Consider the following 24,451-nt stretch of genomic DNA (forward strand, 5'->3'; position numbering starts at 1 on the left):
ACACACACTGGCATATGCCGTAGATTGTACTGGCATACTGATGAACTGACTGTAGAATGACATGTTCTTTTTATTATTTCAATATCGTTGCCTTCAATTAATCCTTAAAGGGATCTTTTCACGCTTTGGTAAATTGACAAAATTGAAAAAAGTTGTTTCAGATTCGCAAATTTTCGTTTTAGTTATGATATTTGTGAGTAAACAGTAATACTGAACATTTACCATGGTCTAATATAGCCATTATATGCATCTTTTGACGATTTTAAAACCTAAAAATTAAAAAGCGTTGCAACGCGAAACGATTGAATGATTTGGAGAGTTCTGTTTTTGTCGTTAAGTTTTGTGAAACTACGAAGATTGCTTATATATAAGGTATAAAATACGTCTACAAAGTGTACTCGGCGGAATAGCTCAGTAGGCTAAAGCGTTTTTACTTCAGGACTCTGGCAGGACTCCAGGGGTCACTGTTTCGAAACCTGGTCCGGGCAATGTTCTTTTCCTTTTTTTTTATTTTATTCTTGATTTTTTACTGGAGCTTTTACGATCCAATGTTTACATTTATCAATATAAAGCATTTAATGAATAAGTTAAAAAATGCCAAAATCTGTGAAAAGGCACCTTTAACATATAGAACGGTATTCTATGTCACTGACACGCTGCAGAGTATCGATCTAGTGAAAAATACCGCATCACCGTTTAGCCTTCTGTTAGTTACCTTCACATGTATCCTTTACCTTCGTGAATACAAAAATATTTGGTGCGTAACAGTGTCAAAGATCATCCTCCGTGCACAGTAATTTTGTTATATTACACTCCCGATCATTTTGGAATTTGAAATCGTACTCGTCACGGGATTAAACCCTCTGGTAGAATTTTACCTAAAGAACATATTAAAAATGCAAGAAAATACATACCTTACATTTCGATGACCTGAAGTATGGCTGACTTAAAAACTGATTAATTCAGACACGCATGAATTCTTCCTATAAGGTTCCAATACATTTGGTAAATTTGTGGTTACTATTGAGTTAATGACGTTAGCACAATTCAAGCTGACAGAATAGTATCAGTTTTTAACTGTGTTTAATTTAATTCGCACCTCTCGCTTAACTCAACGTTCAATGGCAAGCGCACTTAACAAAATTATCGCAACTGATGCGAGCTAGAATTAATATGTGACTACTTGCTATACAACCAGTATCATGCGAAAATGGATCTTATTTAATTGCGGTTCCCTCTTTGAACTTATGTTGTCTGTCGACTTTTAGGATAATGTGTCAGTAATAAATGTATTGCTTCAAATTCACAAGCTTTTTTCTAAGAAATGAAATATGCAAATGTATCTTACATAATTTCTTTCTTTAATATATCTTATCTTTTTGTGACTATGTGCTTATTTTTTTTTTAAAGAAATGAGAGATTCAAATGTGTCTTATTTATCTTTTATCCATGTCTTAAATGTGTATTATTTATATAAGACTAAATTCTATACTTCCAGTGTCATGCGAAAATGGATCATATTTCTTAATATCCACCTTCACACTTTATTCTTTATTAGCGTCGTCTTTAATTAGGCTATCACTATTTAAAGAACAGATTACTGTGAAATTAATAAAAATGTGCAACGGTGATATTGATCCATTCTCGTTGTTAATTTAAAATGTACACAAAAATTTAGCAATTAATGAAATCACTTATTTTGGCAGTAAACCCTTTTTTCCAGTACAGTAGCCAGGTGCCTGTGTATTGAGCTGACAAGATAGGGATCATCACAGCAGGTTGCTAATACACAGTGTAGACTTTACCTGTTTTATTAATGTATTTGTTATTTACCTGATTGAAATAAATGAAGTGTATTCAATCGGGTCTGCTGGCGTTATGTTAAAGGTCATTTTATATGAAAAGCTGGGATCGGACATAAATTCAATCGTTTTGCTTTTATACACAATGTTTGAAACAATGAATATATTGGCGCAATGAAACATAATTTATAAATCAAGCTGTCAGAAGAGTTTCAGTTCTTAATTATGTGTACGGTAATTTAATTCCCATCTCTCGCTTAACTTAACGTTCAATGGCACGCGCACTTAACAAAATTATAAAACATCACGTGTTTCATTATATTTCTTTTTATAAATTATGCACAAATATTATATGTTATGCATTGTTGTTTTTTTTACTTAACCAGAAAGAAATAATAAAACATTGTAATATATACAGCGCTTTACTTTTGCAAAATGCTACATTAAATAAGGAAATATCGTATTGTTTTTGTTACGTGTTTGACATATTTATAAAAAAGCAGTTTTTTGTAATACAATTGGAATTTGACCTTTAATTTGATGCAATCCACACACAAAAAAATTAGCGGCCAAACGCTCGGCCGCTGATGGTGTATTGTAATATATACAATTATGATAAGAAACAGTAGCAGACAACAGGCATTTGGTTGAAAGGAAGAACTGATATATTTATTGGACGTGAATAACATCACCAACTAAAAATGTTTTGGAATAATAAATTTGCCCAGAATAATTGTATAACATTATTCATCTAGCGGCCAAGTACAAGTCTGTTTTACTGTTTAGTTATACCATCATTTTTAAACTGATAACGGAAATAAAGAAATATCGCGTTTTTTTGTTAAGTGTACGTGCTTGAATTAATTATTGTATTACATGTGCCGCATTTAAAGATACTACATCCGCACATCAGACCAAGATAGATATATTTGACATAAGACCACACCACAGTGAGGCGTTATGAGAGACAGTAACGATAAGGGTGATAGGTGACATTGACGCACAGACTGTACTCGCAGTAGAACTGAAAATGTCACCATTAAAGTCGGTACAGCTGTTATCAGTTTTTTAGTGCGACATGCTGCCAACTTGCCCTGGCGACAAACAACAAAATAACGCAATACATCAGTACCTTAGTGGTTACAAAACAGGGGGCACGTTTTGATAATTGGCGCTATTGTTTTGTTTTACTCGCGCACATTTAACTTGCAAACTGCGGGGAATGGGGACTATGAAGGAAGACGTAATTTATACATTTATCAACACGCGACAAAAATTAGTTTAGACAATTGACGGCTTATTTTAATCTATATTTTACCAATATCTAACACAGATTGATTGAGAAAGTGTTGCAGTAATTTAACAATTATTTAAAATCATTTTTATATTAAGATTATTTTAGTATAAAAAACCCAGAATGAACAAAGATACACAACATTATTGTGGGCGTTACGACGCGAATGTAAAATAAGCGGCCATACAGACAATTTAGCATATCTGTCGCTAAATGTACGGGAAACAAACAAATGAAGAACTTAAAAATAATCTTCCTGAAAAATTAAAAGGTCCTTAAACATGTGTAACCATGCTTGTGCTTTTAATTAAACTCAGACAGTTTAAAGTAACATTGAACTTTGAATTTTTATCCGTTGTTTATGATGAATTCAACACACCTCAAAAGTACTCTATTTTCAAACTGAAATTCAAATTCATTAACTTAATCACCGCACCGTTTATATGACAAGATTTATGTCATTTGAAGATAAATATACGAACAAACTCCCACGGCCAATTTATATTATTATACACTTTTCACAGATTGACACAATAGCGATTTTTAAAAATTTTCATAGATTAAAACATGGAAAATTTTATTTTGTTCATACCAGCGAAATTACATTGCTGATAATTTAAAAGCAAATACCGTGTCTTTAATGATAACTCATACATCGGTATGGACAACATAATGAAGCGTTTGTAACACTGTTCATCGATACTTTGGAAATACGGGTTTTATTATTAGAACGTTTTATTTCTTAAGCCTTATTATCGCAGTGACGGCATTTTAGGTTCTTCTTCTTATACCGGTGAAGGCAAAACAAATAAACGTATTCCCTGTCAAGTGAAATTATTCGAAAATAGTTCTCACAATATATTTATTAGTAAATTTGTGTAAATATATTTATAAAAATGACAAAAAAAATGTCAATACGTTACTGTAAATTACATACCTTTTTTAACTTTGTTTTTTTCACAAAAACTTGTATGAAGACTTATTGTTTTCATTCGATAAAGTACCATTTATTTGATTGCATACCTCTTATCCCACAACAAAGAGCATGCTACATTTAAGGTACTGTAAACAGTGTTTTTGAGTTTCATTAGGTCTGGTTTGTTGGGTTGGAAAAATAAAACATGTCTTACATTAAGGGGTGGTTACATTTTTCTTACGATGTTATTAATATAGGCATACAACATGTATTTTATATAAATATATATCGAGTTAACACTACAGGTAGTTAGATTACTTAGAGAAATCATCCGTTTGCAGCTCATTCCCATTAATTCCTTAACAAATAATAACGTACTCTCAACATGGTGTTCATTAATCAATAATAAGCTGATGTTTTTGATATGCTGCTGCGATGCTGGGTGATTAAATTACTTATTTCCTTTCAAACGAAAGTGAGGTATAATAAAAAGTGCCATCGTGTGAATACACATTTTCTTTGGAATATGACTTTGTATATCAACGTTATTTAGTCCGTTCACGCATAGTTTAATGCTTTCGATTGACTGATTGGTATGTGTCAACATCGGACACAAGTTGTTATAAAAACAGAACAGAACAGAACAGAACAGACAGTTTATTAAGACTTATACATAAGTGCATCGTCTTTAATGCAAAATATTATAAATAAAGTAATGTCACGTATCCTTATACTATAGTAGGTAACCAAATTAATATAATGATGTATATATGTTAGTAAGTTAAATGACATTTCAGAACTAACTTCAATGAAATGACATTTCTAAACAAAATAAGAACAGAGATAAACAACGATTTTGACAAGGAGAAACATAATAATTTTAAAGGCAGTAAGGACAATGTATTACAAATACTATCAGTGACTGCAAAGTGATACATACACTTCTTTGAAGAAAGTCAAACTATAATTCAGTGGTATTATTTAAAATAGCATTTCGTACAGATAATGCTTCCTTAACATATATACACACGTTTAATATTTCAAATTTACAAGTTGATGTTAATAAACTATGGAACTTAACAACCGATGGATTCACGAAATAAAAACGTTTAATGAATTTTTGCCGTAGAAAACGGTAACATGAACAAACACAAATAAAATGGAATTCATCCTCTATATCTCGTTGATTACAACAAAGGCAATAACGTTCTTCACGGGGTATAGAAACGTACAGCGTCTTAATTATTTCGATACCGCTGACTGATAAAAAATAATGTGTTCAAACAGTGACTCTGTTAGAGCTCTCACCAGTTCCAATACTTTTTACTATTAAATTGTTCGAGAAGTGTATCGATGTTTGAACCTTTGTTTTATATGTCTGTAACTCAAACATGTAGGTTATAAGCAGCTTTAACATATTATTGTATTGAAATGTTGGACCAGATGACTACGTGAACACCCCGATGTAACAAAACACACTCGAATCGATAAATAAACGACGGTCTGAATACTTATCCTCCCAAAACCGTTGTATCCGAAATTTCGATTTTATTTGCGGTTTCTATTTTTTAGCATGCCAAAAGAAATTCGTAAAAATAATGCATTTAAATTTTCCATGTCTATATGCATAAATGGTCTGGCGTGAGTTATAGCATAATCTGTTTCTATATTTATATCGCGATCATTAAACCTTGTTGACAATGTTTACCTAAAATAACGAACAGAAACCACAATTATGTAACAGATAAGTATTTATACTATGTGCTAAATCGATACACACATTATAAAGGAATATACAGAAACCGTATCAATACCAACTTTCAACAGTATGTTAAAATAGTAATATAACAATATTATGTATAAGTTTATAGGAAATTGTGTATTCTTGAATCCGAATGTTAAAGGAGAACAGACAAGTTCAGACTTAAAAAGCACATTTTATAAATGGATATAATAACATTGAAATAAAAAACACAAAAATATAAAAATCGATATAGTGCTAAAAAACGATGATTTTGATAATCGGCAATTTCCGTAATGCGTTCGGCACTTTCCGCCACCATTTTCCCTGATGACGTAGTCGTGAGACAACTGCGCATGACCCAGAACGACATTCATTAATTGTAATTTACGGTTACTAGATTTAATAAATTTCAATAATATAACAAAGGTATCTCAAAATATCAACAATAAACATTTAACTATGTGGCAAGAAACATTTTATATTAACAGTTTGTTCCTAATTCTCCTACTATTGTATACGAAACGCATATATCCAATGCGCTTTCGGTAAAGCCATTGCGCTTTCGGTAAATCTAGTAACCCGAATTATGTATTTAAAGAAATATGTATTACATATATATTATGTTACAAGATTGACAACAGTTTATGCTTTTGAGAAAGCAGTCATGCCAAGAAAGAGATTAGCATGTAACCAGCAAAGTTCATCCTTGTCTTCAACACTATAGTGACAACAATTAATACATGTATGATAAAGTAATTAATAAGCATTATACTTTTTTTTAAATTTAGAACATTGACTATTAAGACTATTAAGAGAATTATGTTCTCTGTGCATGTCTGGCAGACATGGCGAAAGACCGTCACAATTTACAGGCCGGACTGGCCTATGAGGAGAAATAATTTACAAGCCAGTTGTTAATTTCACATGCCTCAATTTTAAGTGTTTTATCCTGGAGGGACATTGCATAGTAAATTCAAAAAGGGAATGTTAACATGTGGTTGATTTATGAAAGGGCAAAAATAGTGTAAACAGCCTGATTTGAAGAAATAAATGTGTTTTTTTCAGTTTGGGAAAAATATTTATTCATATAAGTGTACACAATTGAATTTTAATGATGTATTCAAGACAGATTTCAGAGAGAATTATGTACAAAACAAGAATATGTTCATCTTGATGAATTATATTTATTAATAATTTGTTATGCTATTTTTAAAAATTTAATTTTAAAAAGAAAAATAACGATGAAGATTGACAAATATTGCGTGTTATATTGAATATAATTTCAATAAATTGTGGACAAGTATGTTGTCTCCATTGTGTGATGTATTATTGATGTGTTCGTAGAAGGTTGCATATAAGTAATCAGTTATTTATATATTTTTATCATTGCAGATTTTCGAAAATGCATTTTGCCAATCTTGGTGCAACATGAGCTTACCAAGTTTACATCATACTGTCAGTTTGGACATTGTGTAGATGATAATATGGAAAATATATTGTGTTGTGATATACTTTTTTTTAAAACAGATAAAGTGTTATATTCCAGACTTAACATGTCATTTTTCATCAAGGAATAACAAAAATACAATTTTATTGATATGCATGAATTTGTAGTACATAATATCAACAATATGTATCTTATGTTGTTTTTTTAACAGTCTGTCATCCATAAGTAAACATATTAAGCATGTTAAGTATGTTTAGGGAATATAATGTATACATTTTTGTTGTTTCTGCAAACTAAGTCAGATACATGAAAATCTGTTTTATGATTAATGATGAAAAACTCACTTATAGTGATCTCACTCTAAAATTTTCTGTCCAGTATTATAAATAAATTGTTTTGTATGCCTGGTATGTGTTCTAAAAATAAAATCACAATTACTGTTGTAGTTCATATTGACATCAAGATATGTGATGTAAACATATGTAGTCATATTATGTATACATGTATATTATTTTTACCGGTAAACAAAAATTAAGAAGTGTAACATTCAATCTATGATGATGTGTGCCATTAAATATGTCTTGCTGATTGCTATAATTTTGTTAAAGTTAAAAATCGTGGTTTTGAATCTCTACATATGAAATGAGTGAATTTTGTTTTCTATCAACACTTATACTAAGTTTAATAATATTATTAACTATAAATATATTGTTTATAACACATAGCATGTATATGCAATTGAAAATGAACTGTTTCCATAGCAACTTTAAAGTAACTAAATTAAATTTGTCTAATTAATTTTATCAATTGTTGAATAAACTAGAATTGCTAATTAAAAAATGTCTGGCAGTATAGATGCACAACACAAATTGTATCATGAGCCGTTGTTTATTTTAGTTTTTAATGTGTAGCTATACAAACTGTTCAATTTTTTAATACACACCTATTTAAAGAAAATGAGCAAACATTTTTTTTTAATTATAAACATATTTATGATGTTCATATCTGTAAAGGGCATTTTTTTATATTGCTGTTATGAAGGCCAGAAGAGCTTATGGGACGGGGTGGTTTTTGTCCGTCCGTGCGTTTCCGCGATAAAGTCCACAGTTTTCATCCGATTCTTTTCAAACTTGTTCAGTGTCTTTAATTTAATGAGGACCCGAACCCTATTGATTTTCAGGTCACTTGGTCAAAGGTCAAGGTGACAGTGACTCGAAATAGTAAAATGGTTTCCGGATGATAAGTCAAGAATGCTTAGGCCTAGGATCATGAAACTTCATAGGTACATTGAAAATGACTGGCAGATGACCCCTATTGCTTTTCAGGTCACTAGGTCAAAGGTCAAGGTCACAGTGACTCAAAATAGTAAAATGGTTTCCGGATGTTAACTCGAGAATACTGATGCCTAGGATCATGAAACGTCATAGGTATATTGATCATTACTGGCAGATAATCCCTATTGATTTTCAGGTTACTAGGTCAAAGGTCAAGGTCACAGTGACTCGAAAAAGTAAAATGGTTTCCGGATGATAACTCGAGAATGCTTACGCCTAGGATCATGAAACTTTATAGGTACATTGATCATGACTGGCAGATGACTCCTATTGATTTTCAGGTCACTAGGTCAAAGGTCACAGTGACCAAAAACGTATTCACACAATGGCTGCCACTACAACTGACAGCCCATATGGGGGGCATGCATGTTTTACAAACAGCCCTTGTTTACAAGAGCAATGTCGAAGCAATAAGTCCAGAATGACTTCCCCTTGAATATTAAAAAATTTTGAAATCCCGCTTGTTTACGCAATTAATTCCACAGTTATCATCCAATTATTTCCAAATTTGCACAGTATCTTTATATCAATGAGGACTTGAACCCTATTAAATGTGAGCAGTATCGAAGAAAAAATGTACACAATAATCTCCCGTTGAATTTGAGAAAACTCTGCTTGTTTGCGCGTTTAAGTACATAGTTTCCATCTTATTATTTCCAAACCTGCACAGTTTTTATAGCAGTAGAGCGATTCAGGCCCTCATGGGCCTCTTGTTAGAAATTTGATGCTCAAATTTCAGATTTTGATTTGTCAGTTGTAGCACTTTCATAATATATGCCTAACTAAAAAAGTCATTTTTTTACCAGATGGGTCAAAATCTCGTTCCCAGCCACATATCTTAGTTAGAAGGTGATTTTTCCAGCGGTTCCGTAGTGTAGTGGTTACACGCTCGCTTCACATGTGAGAGGTCCAAGGTTCGAGCACCAGTAGAATCAAATTATTTTATTTGTGTTCTATGTTAACTTTTTGTTTTGATGTAGACATTTTAGTTTAAATAAATATGCTGTTTTATTGTAACCATTTTTTGTTTTTATAATGCCCATGAAATATATGTGTTAGAGGGTGGGGCTTCGTTAACACATTAAAACTTTTACAGTACATTTTTATTTAAATAAATGGATGCCGCGCGGTGACAACGTTAATTATAATTTCTTACATCTCTGAAATATCTTATAAAAAATACACGTGTTTTTATATTAAAAAATAAATGCAAACAACACATCTATTATGCATGTATTTTTGTTGTTGTTTATGGTTGTCTAGCATAGGCCCTAAGTACTATCCCTACCACATATAGAGCGCGAAGCGCGACACGTACTATTGATTGTAACGATGAGTTGTTATAAGAGAAGCAGCCGCTTATCAAGGAGGAGCTGTGTCCCAGCAACCCGTTTCCCTAGAGTCAAGCACTCCTCGGAGTTTTTTTTAGAACCACATATAGAGCGCGAAGCACGACACGTATTACTATCCAGGTGGCATGGACCCTTTGGTATGGACTTTTTTAGGTGACACTGTAAATGCGCGTTTTGTGATACTTTTTCTGTTCCTTAATTAGCGCGAAGCGCAACACGTTTTACTATCCAGGTGGTATGGACCCTTTGGTATGGACTTTTTTAGTTGACACTATCAATGTGCATTTTGTGAGATGAAGCAGATTTTTTAAAACCTTCACAGTTCTGTTCCATAAATGAAAATTGCACACGGATGCCAGTAAAATTAGGAAACCAATGTTAATAAAATTAACTATGGAATATTTGGGGGGTTACAACACAAAATCATAGATAATGGTTATTTGGGGGTTATAACACAACATCATAGATAATGGTCATTTGGGGGATATAACACAAAATCATGGATAATGGTTAAACCAGTATCTTTTTCTATTTTGTTTAAAATTATCGGCCAATTTATTAATATTTACAGTAGAAAAAATATTGTATCATGCAACTTCATTGAGTGCCTTTTACACTGAAATTCCCGACGCCCTTTGATGCTTTGCATCAATACTTATCTTGTAATGAATTATATTATAAACGTTATAACATATGATCAGGTGGACGTTAACGTTTAATGTTCATAAATGTGAAGGATATTGAGCATACTTGGCAAATAATACCATCTTGTTTCTTCAACGTCCTGGTATACATTGTTAATGACTTTAAGACCATAGGGCCAGTAGTTTGTGGTTATAGGGTCTTTATAAAGCCTTAATTGTTATATGTTTCTGAAATTCGTTTATAAAAAAGATGACTAATTTGTTAAAACTAGTCTAACAAAATAAAAGTAAACAGTTATAATATTTTGATTTCTGTTTAGTATTGATGCAGTTTAGAGAAGACCCAGTTTTGTCAATCAGTGTTTGTTGTACAATACACTATTAGCACGTTTAGAGCAGAGCAATGCTAGACCTCTGGTTCTATCCATGGTAGCAGACAAACAATTGTTTTGAAAAAGTCAAATATTTCCATTTAATTTGCTCGATTAATGAATGGTAGAAGTTTGCAATAGTAAAACATCCTAATTTTATCAAATTCCAAGATTCCAATAAATAATGAAATGTTTTACCGTTCTTATTGTTGATTTTACATTCTATAAATGTGTTGTTGCATGTGTAAACAAAGTATGTGCGCGCGTATTAGTGTCGGGTTAAACACCATATTATATTATGTATTTCCGTGACTGATAAAAAAGGTGGTTATTGAAAAACGGTAGTGGGGAATTCATGTATGTTATATCATATTCATGTCGATCAGTCACTGAGTATGGTTAATGAAAGTGAAATTTCATATAAAAATGCTCTATGACTTCAGTCTCTAAATAGGTTTAGGTTTCATTTCCAAAATTTTCTAGGGGGAGAACACCCAAACCCCCAAATTGTAGGAGGAAGACAACCCCTCCCGAACATACCCCCTTGCTCAATCGTTGATGGGAAAGTTCGCACTCCCCCATTTCAAAAACCTGGCTACGGGCCTGTAAACAATTGCTAAATTCCAAAGAGAATGATAACGTTATAAACAAAGCCATAGATAGATACAGGAATAATACAATTCCCTAAACGTAACTTAATGGCATCATGATGCCATCTGATCGCCTTTAATAGACACGGTGTCAATTGCCACAATAGCAATACAGGACAAAACACGTATCAATATAACAGGACTCAACAAATAAAATGATTCCAGCTGTGGTCGCGAAAAGTCATTACACAGCTTTTGCGATTTTAACCCATTTTTAAGCATGTTCTTACATACATAACCACCTTGAGATACACATTTAAATAAACAAACAAAGGTAAACGATCACGAAGACAGTGATCGAAAAGTAAAGCAAATCAAACCGTTTTGAAGACGAGGACGTAGTTCGCAGCCTGAAATACGAATTAATACAGACCTTATATACCCTGGATGCATTTGTTTGGAGATCTGATGGAGGACAGTGATATGTTAAGTTTCTAAAGTACGATATGTTAATCAGGGTCGGATCATTTGACGTCACACCAATACAATCGCTGAAGGTCAGTTTGTTCATTTCAGCGTTTGCAATGCCGGCGTTGTTCATGTCTGCAAAGGATAACTGTACACTCGGACACTCGTGCACAGGAAAAGCCAAACCGGCCACAAAATAAACCTGATCACAACCCGTCACAATCGGCTTGACTTGAGGCCCGAACACTGCTACATCGGCAAACACAGGCATGGTTATTAGACGTCCGCTGATGGTCACATTAAGATATGTCAGCCTCGTTGACATTTCCCTCGCAATTTTGTGTAAAGTTTCCATTGGACACGTGGAACTTACCGCTAAACGCATCATTGCGAAGCCCGTACTTGTTCGACTACTGCGACACATTTCACAGGAAATATTGTATGCCGTTAAGACGTACTCTTCAAGAATCGAGGCAAACTCCAGAAAGTCACCTGATGTCAATATGCCTAATTGTACATACGTTAGTTCTGAAGGAACTTTAAAGAAAAGTGTCATACCAGTCATTTTAACTAAGTTCACACATTGATCATCGAACGCCATTGATCCTCGTGGACAAATGAGCTTTCGGCATTGTTTCTGAAAATACAAGACAGTTATCATTTCATGCTATGCGATAAATGAGTAAACATACCAACTTAATTTTAATCTTGTATGGGTCAAATAAAAATGACAAACTTTGATAATGTCATTCTCAGGCATAAAAACTAAAATAATGTGTTTGTCTGATGGGTTTTTACTATACTTTTTGTGTGATGGAGTTTTTTTATACGTAATAACAGTTTTTCAAGGATCGGACTATCAACGCCCGGTTATCGCCCGACATCGGATTGATTGTACGTGCATCGGCAAAATCAAGGTATTTCCAAGGGTCATAAACATCGGCCGTCGAACATCTATTGGCCGGGGGGCGTCCGCACGATGACTGACGGAAGCCGGACGGAGCTCGTCATGAGACACGTACACAGATTCCGATGTCGGGCGATCGCCGGGCGATAAACGTTCTTTGATCGTCCGATTTTATTCCGATTTCAACTCGATTCCTTCACGGATCCAACGTCGGGTAAATTTTTTAAAGAGACTTAAAATTACTCAGAACGCAACCTGATGTTGCAAAAGGACCAGTTGACCGTGCGATTATCGGCCGGCGCCGGAATATACGGAAAACATCGGAAAAATACGTCGTCCGCTGATCGGACGGTGATCGGTCACTATTTGTGACTGAGGTATTAAACTGTGTCACCCATCGGACGGCGGACGGCTCCGACCTTTCAAGTTTTCCCGATTACTGGAGATTGGACACATCGGCCGGCGCCCGGATTATTTGTTACTGAGGTATTCAACTGTGTCACTCATCGGACGGCGGACGGCTCCGACTTGTCCAGTCTTCCCGATGCATGGAGATTGAACACATCGGCCGGCAGCCGGATTATTTGTGACTGAGGTATTAAACTGTGTCACTCATCGGACGGCGGGCGGCTCCGGCGTGTCCAGTCTTCCCGATGCCTGGAGATCGGACACAACGTCCGGCGACCGGATTATTTGTGCTTGAGGATAACTTTAGTTTAAAGTCGCATAAATACACGTATAGTTTGTTGGGAGTATTTCGAAAGAGTCTTCGATTCTGTCGCGATCCGACACGATTTTCCGAATAAGTGCGTTCTAGTACGAGGTGATACGTTGTATTTAGTTTATAAGGAATCAATCCGCTTTATGACGATATGATACGATTGCCGTTTCGATGTTTTTCATGATTTTACAAAAAGCATTAAAGATAACTGGACCCGAATGATATAAATCCAACCCCGATTTTATTTATTCATGATATCACAATATTTCGCATCAGAATTTGTGAACAAGGTCGGATACGATCATCACGATTTGGAAGTACGAATGCATTAATAAGATTTGCAGCGCTTTGTTAAACAACAATACGATCTGATGCGATTTGTAACGACGTGTTAATCGTACACATTTCACACCGTTCAAACAATTTACCTTGATTAACACGATTTAGAAGAAATCAAGATCCAATTATACCTTATAAGATCGTATAGGATCAACACGATATGGTCACGCTTAAGACCACGATAGATGAAAATTATGTTCTATAATGCGTATGTAACACCAATTATTGATTATGGATATGTCACATGGCTAAATGCAAATTCTAGAGACATAAACAGCATATCAAAACTGTAAAGAAGGTTTTTAAGAGTAATATTACGTAATAACTTAAATATAAATTATTATGATTTACCACAAAAAAATACAATGGCTTTCTTTTGAAAACAGATGTAAATATTTCACAGGTATAATTATTTACAAATCTATTCATAATTTAACGCCCACATATATTGACGACTTGATAAAACTGGTGAAAAACAATAATTACAATTTAAGATCGATATCAAACAATGATTTGACGCATAAAACACCTCACTCAAATCTTTTAAAAAGGTCGTTTAGTTACTCAGGTATGGAAATATGGAACCACATACCGGTAAGTATTCGCCAATCTCTCACTCTCACCACTTTCAAACATAGGCTTAAGAAATATTTCCTCTTTGAGGCGCAAAATGAGTCTCACGCGTAGTAACATTTTTCTGTTTTCCTCTTATTCAAAAGTCAAATACTCCTCCATAAGTGTCGTAATGATTACTGTAGATTTAATTTCTGCAAACAAATATACATATTGCTTTTTCAAACTATTTATATAGCAAGGAGGTGCAGGCTATTCTTCATAACAGTTTTGTAATTTCATATCCTATTGTGAACAACACTGCTCATGAATATTGTTTTCTGTAATTATAATATTTGTGTATATCAGCCACTTCTGTCAATCGTAAACTATTTCAAGAACAATGTATTCCCCATTTTTAAACTCTGACTTTGTGCAATAAAGTACGCGGCTGTTTTTGGTAACTTTTTGTTATTGTTATTGGTCGTGTTAATTAAGATATGGTAATTATATTAGTGTGTGTGTGTATAGGTGTGTGTGTGCGCGTGCGTGTGTGCGTGTGTGCGTCAGAGTGTGTGCATATGGGAAAATGTAATCAACAATACATTTATATTCTTAAATACTTTCTGTTAATAAATGTATGTTCCTTGAGACCATTTCAATATTGAAAGAGAAATTAATAATATAAGAGAAGTTATATAATATACTTGCTTTTTATGACACTTCTATTACACTGTTACAGTACTCTTATGCCCATCAAAGTCTACATGTTTGCATTATAATGAAGAAATGCATTATACATACCATAGTTGTTTGAATGCCTCAGTGAAAATTAGATTGCCTTTGTTAAACTGTTTGCATGACTTTGTATCAATGTGTTGTCTTAATGAGTTACCTTCGGAAAATTAAGAGATTATTCTTATTTTTATTATAATTGTTGCGCCGATCGTGATAGTGGGTACGTAGCCTACGGGTAAATACAGTGACCATCCTAAATGGCGATGCACAAAGCCAGTGGATAAAATGCATGCAAAGTTTCCAATTAAAATTGGCTCAGTGTTCAAAAATACTATACCAACCGTCATGTAATCGTAGACTTCTGTCACCTTACAATATTTATCACCCGTCTGCTGGTGTGTGTTAACCGATTTTTGGTAGTCAATAAGTGTGGTTATCATCCCATTTTTAAATAATCCCGTTTTCTTGCCTCCAAAGTGTTTGACGTTACATAAGTGGTTAATATTGCTATTTCCATAAAGTGGATTATTACACAGGTAACAATCTGCGTTAGCGTATGCAATCAGCGTTTTAGTAGACTGTCTATATATTATTATGTTATTAGCGTTATCAATACAGGCATCCTCTCGGTCAGAATCTACGTCATTTGTTTTTGCACATTGTCGATATGGCCTGAGCACGCATCGATTGACTTTCTCTTCTGGTGGGACAGCCACTATCGAACAATGGTTACGGACATAGTTGTCCCGGTCTTCCAGAGAGTCGAACGTTTGGAAAAACAAGCCGTCACATGATAGCATACGTATGCCCCACCTCGTGAACGTGGTAACTCCATTACACAGCGCACAGTCCTCATTACGGTACACCCGCCCTGTGGAATCAGAGACTATGATGTCGAGAGATCGCGAAGCCTTTCCGCACAGCTCCGTGCTTGTATGAAAAATATTTCCAGGAGGGCATGAGGAGATGACTCTGTAGCCATATTGTTCAGAAGGGTCGTCGAGGGTAACATTTATGCCGTACACATTATACCAGGGTACACAGGGGATAATGGGCGGTTGATCTAGGGCGTCAAAGGTGATCGCATCGGGGCAGCAATTCTGGAACGAGTAACAGTCAGCTTCACAGGAGCACTCTTCGCAACACGGGCTCACATCCGGATCTGTATTCAACTAGTACAAGATATGGATATTGAAAAATATACTTATCATCTTAGAAACGGTTTTCTAAATATTATGTTTTCAATAATACAAATTAATTTTGTAATGTTTTATGAAGGGATAAATTACAACGAAAAGAAATAATGAACGTTTTTTAACTTCTCAAGTCTGTGTGAACACATCATTAGTGTAATTGACTTAATGTATTAATGTATACATATATAAATGACTATTTAAATAAATATACATATATATATCATTTTATAATCAAATATCCTGGAAAAAGAATGTTAAGCAAAGCGTGGAGCTAGTAGTTATTACACCCGTCAATGAAAAGTCTTGATCGAAACAGTTATAGCTGAGAGTGCTGACCATGATTGAGAAGATATGTGTTTCGTGCTGTACGAAAGCCGCTGCATTTGAAGTTCTTAAAGCGAGACTACAGGATATTTATATGTTTTAAATTGTAATGTATTGATAAAAATATGTTACAATAACACAAACAGGTAAGAAAAATTATACATTGAAAACGAATTTCATAAAATGCAGCACAGACAAATTAGCGCACCTAGCCGATTATGACGAAGATATTTCGTACATATGTTCCTACAATAACCGAAACATTCGTCTTTTTATTAGAATCGGAGATTTTGTTCGTGTGTCGTATAAATATATATCGTTGCAGTAAATTAAAATGATCCGTAAAACTAAATTTAGATTAACATCGTACATGCATGATATACATGCTGGCGAATTCGACTGTACAGACATTCTCGATTTCAGAATTAAATATCTTGCTTATTTCGCATTTTTCGACACATGTTCTTCTTAACTTTTATTTTAATTTATATTAAAATATATGTATAATAAGTTTTTTTTACACATTTTATATAAATTCATATATATATCGTATAGTATATATATCGTATAGTCTCGCTTTAATCGAACAACGGAAGTCATTCAGTGAAATTAACGTTCACCATGTATTATGAATGGTATGCATGTTGGTGTGCTAGTTTGTATGTGTTTTTGTTGAAAATGATGCCGTCGAGAAAAAGTACGCATATTAATTTCTGTTAATGTATTATAAACGTGTTTTTTTTAATTTTATTTAAACGATATTGATTTGAAATTGGTTTGTAGACTGTTATAAGCATTCTAAAGTAGTTTTAGTACATATATTTTTTAACAATTATATATAAGTATTAATTTAAGGAAAACATTTCAATTTCACCTTGTAACTTGTAAACATTACCGGAGTACCAAGGAAAACAAACATAAGTCTAGAAACGATAGAGAACATATAATTTTATTCTTCAGATGACATTTCAAATACCCAGCAGATAAACCGTACTATAGCACGTTGCCTTTTACTTATGTCAAGGAACCAAATCAACAAACAAAAAGCACGACAGAGCTGGTATGCATGTACATTTATTGCAAAAGTTAATAGTTAACATAGACAAAAAATAAAAACTTACCTTTGATGCATTTTCATAGCAGAGATTGTTATATGGACACACTTCTTTAAAGCTTTGGATATATTGTTCTGAATGTATCCCGCACACACAAGACAGTACGTGGTTTAGTATGAGAACCACACATGTCCTTTTCATTTTGTAGTTTGTTCTTCCAGAAGTAAACATTATTAAATTATATGAAAGTCGGGTGATTGGTACCTATGAAATGATTAAAAAGGAATAGAATAAAAAAGCATTGGAATATATGAAGCAAGTCATTTACTTTTTTTCTGCTTTATAATTAATGATTTTGATTCGAATTTTGTTTAAAGAAACATCAAGTAAAGAAGAAATAAAACGAGTCTATTAGTTCGCAATTTATTGCCAAGAGAAACGTCAAGCACGCCTCAATGGTGAAAAACAATCAAATGTTTGTAAATCCACAAATATATATATATATATATATATATATATATATATATATATATATATATATAAGCATTGGAACGAAAGCGTGCGTTTAAAACAAGAGCTTGTTCGAAATAAAAAACATTTTCCAATTTAGAGATATATACGGGTTACTCATTTTTCCAATACTGGGAAACCATACGCAATACAAATAATGTATCAAACATTCATTGGACACAACGACTCTATTGGAAACGCCTTTCCTCATTTTCCAACCAATAGCATCCATATATAAGTCACAAATTATTGACAAGACAACAAACACATACATCGATCCAGTTAAAAAAAATATTATTTTGATCGCAGAAACAAATCTTAAAATTCCCGTCGATGTCTTTCTAGATCAGAAGATTTGTGTTGTAAATTCCCTATGTGTATCACTTTATATGCCCGAAAACAAATGATGACATCAACATTTGACACCAGCTGCGTGCCGATATTTATAACGAATTATAATCAAGATAAATTATTGTATAATGAAGTAAAATGTAATATATCTACAGTGTAATGAAAAAAAAGTTTTTCATAATGTGATTATGAAATATTTAAAGGGGCCTTTTCACAGATTTTGGCATGTATTGAAGTTTGTCATTAAATGCTTTATATTGATAAATGCAAACAGTGGATCTAAAAAGCTCCAGTGAAAATTCAAGAATAAAATTAAAATAAGAAAAAAAAGAAACCCTCAACAGGGCTCGAACAACTGACCTCTGGAGTCCTGGAGTAAAAGTCTACCACTTAGACCACTCGGCCGTCCGTGCTCATACGATGTAGAATGTATTTTATACGTTATATAAGCAATACTCGTAGTTTCACAAAAATATAACGACAACAACAGAACTCTTCATATTATTTAATCGTTTCGCGTTGCAACGCTTTATAACTTTCAGGTTTTTAAATCGTCAAAAGATGCATATAATGGCTATTTTTGAGCATGGTAAACGTTCTGTATTACTGTTTCCTCGCAAATATCATAACTAAATCGAAAATTTGCGAATCTGAAACAACATTTTTAATTTTGTCAATTTACCAAAACGTGAAAAGGCTCCTTTATTGATTAAGCACCGCAATAAAGGTAATGAAAATCATCATGAAACACGTGTCATAGACAACAAATGTAAATTAACACAATACTTCAAAACGTATGTCGAACAAGGATGCCCCACAGTCCACTTCTGTTTGAAAACTACACTTATTTCAAAAACATGAACACAATATCGTCCTCACACACCCGAGTTTATTGGGTAGTCCGAGCCAGGGGGTTATCAATTTCTTTGCTACGGTCATAATTCATTTTAAACCGCAGGTTTGAAGAAAAAACTTCATCATTATAATACAGTACGTTAAGTATTTTTTTTAATTAAATCACTATTATAATTAAATCACTAATCACTATAAATCACAAAATGCCTTAACCATAGAAGGGATTTTCAAGTAAAAATTATATAGTATAAAGCATCATTATAAAATCCTATTTATGAATTTACGCATCTAAAATATTAATTTCAGATTTTAATAAATCACAATTTGGTTAAGCACAACTCAAAATGTCTTGGCCATCAAGTATTAAAAAAGTACAACGTATCTACAAATAGGTTTTAAGACGTTATTATATATGGTGACGAAGTAACTCTATTCTCTAAATCATGTTTCAAGTAAGAAGGACAGTATTCAATGCCTGTGTAATGACCGTTCAAGTGCCGTGGTCGCAATTCTTGTCTGCTTAATAGTCATGATATACGTTTGGTGCGGTAATTTATTGGCAATCTGTCACTTGTCTAGTGGATGTGAACAACAAGTTGTCTCATTATAATGTATCTGCAGTTTCATATTTAATATATCTTGACATAATACGATATCACGAATATTATTTAAACAACCTAAAAAGAAAATCCGTCATCTGATTACAATACGTGCGAATTGATGTTTCAAATGGTTTGACTATTTAGTGAGAACAATTCAATTAATATATCTCTAATATGAAGGTAGCACACCCAATAGAATAACAATTACAAGTAATCCACATGTATATTGAATTGGTCGTACATATATTTAAGCACTTAAAGAATAACATATCATTCGAATTATGTAGATATGACAGAAACATATAGTTGCATTACCTGATAAATTAACAATAATAGGAAATAATTCATGGATATAAAATTCAACATTGTGCAGTATACTAACACAATGGTAGAGCACTATTCAACATTGTGCAGTATACTAACACAATGGTACAGCACTATTCAACATTGTGCAGTATACTAACACAATGGTAGAGCACTATTCAACATTGTGCAGTATACTAACACAATGGTAGAGCACTATTCAACATTGTGCAGTATACTAACACAATGGTAGAGCCCTAATCGTTTAATGACACTATTACTAAGGAAATGCAATGCATCTAATTGTGAAACTGACATACTTGAATGAGGGTAACATGGATTTTAGTCATGAAACGTTACTATGTGTATTTTCGTTCCAAACATACAAATAGATTATATACAGTTTACAAAACGTTTTCTTAAAAAGTAGTCCAAAGAGCCATGTGTCAAATCCAAATTATGACACTTTCACTTTAAGTAACTAATATCGTATTTTACATATATAATTAAGCTCGATTGGTCATTGTCGGCTCGGAAACTACTAACAAGTACCCCGGGTACTCTTAAGTATACTTACATGTACGTCGGGTACGGTTAATATATTTTAACGTACCCAGGCGATATTAGACTGTACCCGAGTTGTTTTCCCGCCCCAAATCCGATGTCGTAAAACGTGCAAACCGATACTGTAAAACGATATTATTTATCTTAAACAAACTTCTCTTTAAAGAAAACCTACATCAACATGCTTTTTGAGTATGAGTTTCGATGATATAGAGGCCATTTAACAGAAAATAGACACTAATGTTCACAAAATTAATTTAACAAAAATAGCCGACAACGACCGATTTAGCGTTCAAATTCCCGGGTACGTTTAAGTATATTTACCGTACCCGGTGTACATGTAAGTATACTTAAGAGTACCCGGGCTACATTTAAGTAGTACCCGAGCCGACAATGACCAATCGAGCGATAATTAAATGTTTTGTCTTGACTCTACTGTCGATTTGCCGTTGTTTGTCTATCAATTAATGTTACCATCAGTAGTAAAATAAAATTTTATTTTAATTGGCACTAGTGAAGTGCCCATGTTTGTTTAATTGAACCATATAAACAACCCACATACTTATCCGTCTTTGATTTTTGTTTCATTAAACTCATCAATGTCATTCGACGTATGATATAAAGTCAATCATATAAGGAACGTTGTTTTTAAGAAATTGCTTGCTACACAATGTTAAAAAAGGCTTAATAAACAATCCTTCGTAACAGACAATTTAGAAGTCCCTTACCGAATAAATGTTGTAGAAATCAGAACATAATCACCATAAATTTCAAAAGCGTATTCATTTATTTAACCGTAGAAACCACAATTTTAATTTAACGAAATAACTGAAAATAACTTGCATCTAAATACTGTGTTTCGTAATTTATGCACTTTTAGAGTCACTGAAGTATGTGGATATTTCGAAAAGCCAGAATGATGGGTAGACAGACGGACAAATCTGAAATAACGGACATGTTCCCGCTGTAGGCCTCTTTCCACATACCAGGTTTCATCAACCTAGCTAACGTTTTTTTATCGCTAGATCAAGACTTAAGTAGTTTTCAATTATTTTGGTAACCATACCATCATAGAAACCACATTTTGTCAAACGAAAAAAAAAATGAAATGACGTGCATATTTCATAAATGACCATTGAGTGATCTCAGGGTCAACATATTAGTTTTCTAATGCTTTCGCAAGCTAAACGACCACTTTTTCTGACGGCAAAACGGGGCGAAAACATAATACATTTCACTTCGGTACACAGTTAGATGTATCAACCTACAAGATGTTTTATCTTTTTTTAGCGGAAACACCTCCGCAGTTTATTTACAACTTACGTAATACCAGTTATTTACGCCTGATGAGGATGTAATCTTCTGTTTGGAACGGTATGAGAGGAACGAGTTAAGTGTAATGTTTAATTAATTAAAAAACTACTTCAATATTACTTATTAATAAAGCTAGTAAGGAATTGAAATATTTTAAAAGTTTAGGCCCTGATATGGTTATAAATAATCATATTTAAATTTACATATTTACATACTCCTTTTTCAACAAAATATTTGATAGTGGTTGCTTTCAAACTTCTTGTTCTGAAGGTTGCGTTGTACATGTACGCAAGGTAGTATTACTGACGAAAATAACTTTAGACGTATTATATTATTGGGTATTTAAGAAAAACGGTTTACTCGCATTTGAGATATCGGACTCTCACATTGGTTGGAACATAATTATGCATCCATTGGAGATCATCGACAAAAAATGAGCACTCTTGATAATATTTTTGTATCGCATTGTCTACTGACACCCTTATTTAATCAAGGAAAACAGCTTTAGAGTGTTTAGTGGACTTGAATAAAGTATAGCCTTTGATTATGTTGTTCGAGAAAAGCTTTGGTGCAAACTCTGTAAACTAGGAATACAAGGAACCATGTTTGATATTGTAAAAACAATATAATTATCTCTGAAATCTAGAGTTAAATATTGTAAAAGATAAAGTTGAGATTTCGAAAGTATTCAAGGTGATAGATATGAGAAACGCCGATTTTTTTAATGTTTTATATGATTTAGAATCATTCTTTTCTGAAAGTGGTATTAATGGTATAGATGTAGATGATTTCAGACGATTTCTTGTGTTTTTTTTTCCAAATAACGCTCGGGAATTGCAACATAATCTAAATATATTTTATGAATATCGCAGAATTTTGAAGTTAGTAGTGAACACCAAAAACACTAAAGTTATGATTTTCAGAAAAGAGGGACAGTTTGCGCACAGTTTATAATTCCACTACAATGATTCTGAACTAAAGATACGTACGAAGTTTAATTACGTCGTTGTTGTATTGACACTTGGCGGTCCTTTCTCTGATGCACACAGAACAATAGCGAGCTAAAATGTGAAGTTGATATTCAAGATGCAAAAATATCTAGTAGTAGTAGTAATAGTAGTAGTAGTAATAGTAGTAGTAGTAGTAGTAGTAGTAGTAGTGGAAGTAGTAGTAGTAGTAGTAGTAGTAGGAGTAGAAGTAGTAGTAGTAGTAGTAGTAGTAGTAGTAGTAGTAGTAGTAGTAGTAGTAGTAGTAGTAGTAGTAGTAGTAGTAGTAGTAGTAGTAGTAGTAGTAGTAGTAGTAGTTGTAGCAGTAGTAGTAGTAGTAGTAGTAGTTGTAGTAGTAGTAGTAGTAGGAGGAGGAGGAGTAGAAGTAGTAGTAGTAGTAGTAGTAGTAGTAGTAGTAGTAGTAGTAGTAATAGTAGTAGTAGTAGTAGTAGTAGTTGTAGTAGCAGTAGTAGTAGTAGTAGTAGTAGTAGTAGTAGTAGTAGTAGTAGTAGTAGTAGTAGTAGTAGTAGTAGTAGTAGTAGTAGTAGTAGTAGTAGTAGTAGTAGTAGTAGTAGTAGTAGTAGTAGTAGTAGTAGAAGTAGCAGTTGTAGTAGTAGTAGTAGTAGTAGTAGTAGTAGTAGTAGTAGTAGTAGTAGTAGTAGTAGTAGTAGTAGTAGTAGCGATGCCGTGTTACTTCCTACATGTATATAACCGTAGCGGCACCATGTTACCTTCTATATAACTGTAGCAATACCGTGTTACTTTATGTTTAATTGTAGAGGTACCGTGTTTGTTCATATATAACTGTAGCGATACCGTGTTACTTCCTATATAACTGAAGCGGTGCCGTGTTACCTCCAATATAACTGTAGCAATACAATGTTTCTTCCTATATAACTGTAGCGATACCGTGGTACTAACAAAAGAACTGTAGCAATACCGTGATACTGCCTTTTTAACTGTAGCGGTACAGTGTTGCTTCATATATAACTACGGCGGAACCGTGTTATCTCTTATATAACTGTACCGATGCCGTGTTACTTCCTATACAACTGTAGCGGTACCATGTTACCTAGTATATAACTTGCGATACCGTGTTACTTCCTGTTTAACTGGAGAAGTACCGTGTTTGTTCCTATATAACTGTTTAGCGGTACCGTGTTACTATCTAT

At 33.4% G+C, this 24,451-nt stretch overlaps 2 protein-coding genes across 3 annotated transcripts in view; both read right to left on the reverse strand.

The window, feature by feature from the left end:
* The window catches only part of LOC127855499 (dipeptidase 1-like), an 87,624-nt gene that overhangs the window by 38,986 nt on the left and 24,187 nt on the right, over window positions 1-24,451 (reverse strand). The window lies entirely within an intron of this gene.
* On the reverse strand, window positions 11,811-18,052 carry LOC127854712 (uncharacterized). The gene is made up of 3 exons (XM_052389771.1): window positions 17,861-18,052; window positions 15,561-16,391; window positions 11,811-12,599 (listed from the first exon to the last, which is right to left on the reverse strand). Exons 1-3 carry the CDS (start codon window positions 18,023-18,025, stop codon window positions 11,811-11,813), a joined length of 1,785 nt encoding a protein of 594 aa, XP_052245731.1. The 5' UTR covers window positions 18,026-18,052.

The sequence above is a fragment of the Dreissena polymorpha genome, chromosome 13, assembly GCF_020536995.1.
Source record: "Dreissena polymorpha isolate Duluth1 chromosome 13, UMN_Dpol_1.0, whole genome shotgun sequence".
Lineage (NCBI taxonomy): Eukaryota > Metazoa > Mollusca > Bivalvia > Myida > Dreissenidae > Dreissena > Dreissena polymorpha.

Bases quoted from the DNA above. Each gene is read 5' to 3' on its own strand.
- LOC127854712 (XM_052389771.1), bottom strand. From the start codon at position 18,025: ATGTTTACTTCTGGAAGAACAAACTACAAAATGAAAAGGACATGTGTG. The intron at 16,392-17,860 runs GTAAGTTTTTAT...ATCTTGTACTAG, and splicing joins GCTATGAAAATGCATCAAAG to TTGAATACAGATCCGGATGT. The intron at 12,600-15,560 runs GTTGGTATAGTA...TTGTATTTTCAG, and splicing joins AAGTCTACGATTACATGACG to AAACAATGCCGAAAGCTCAT.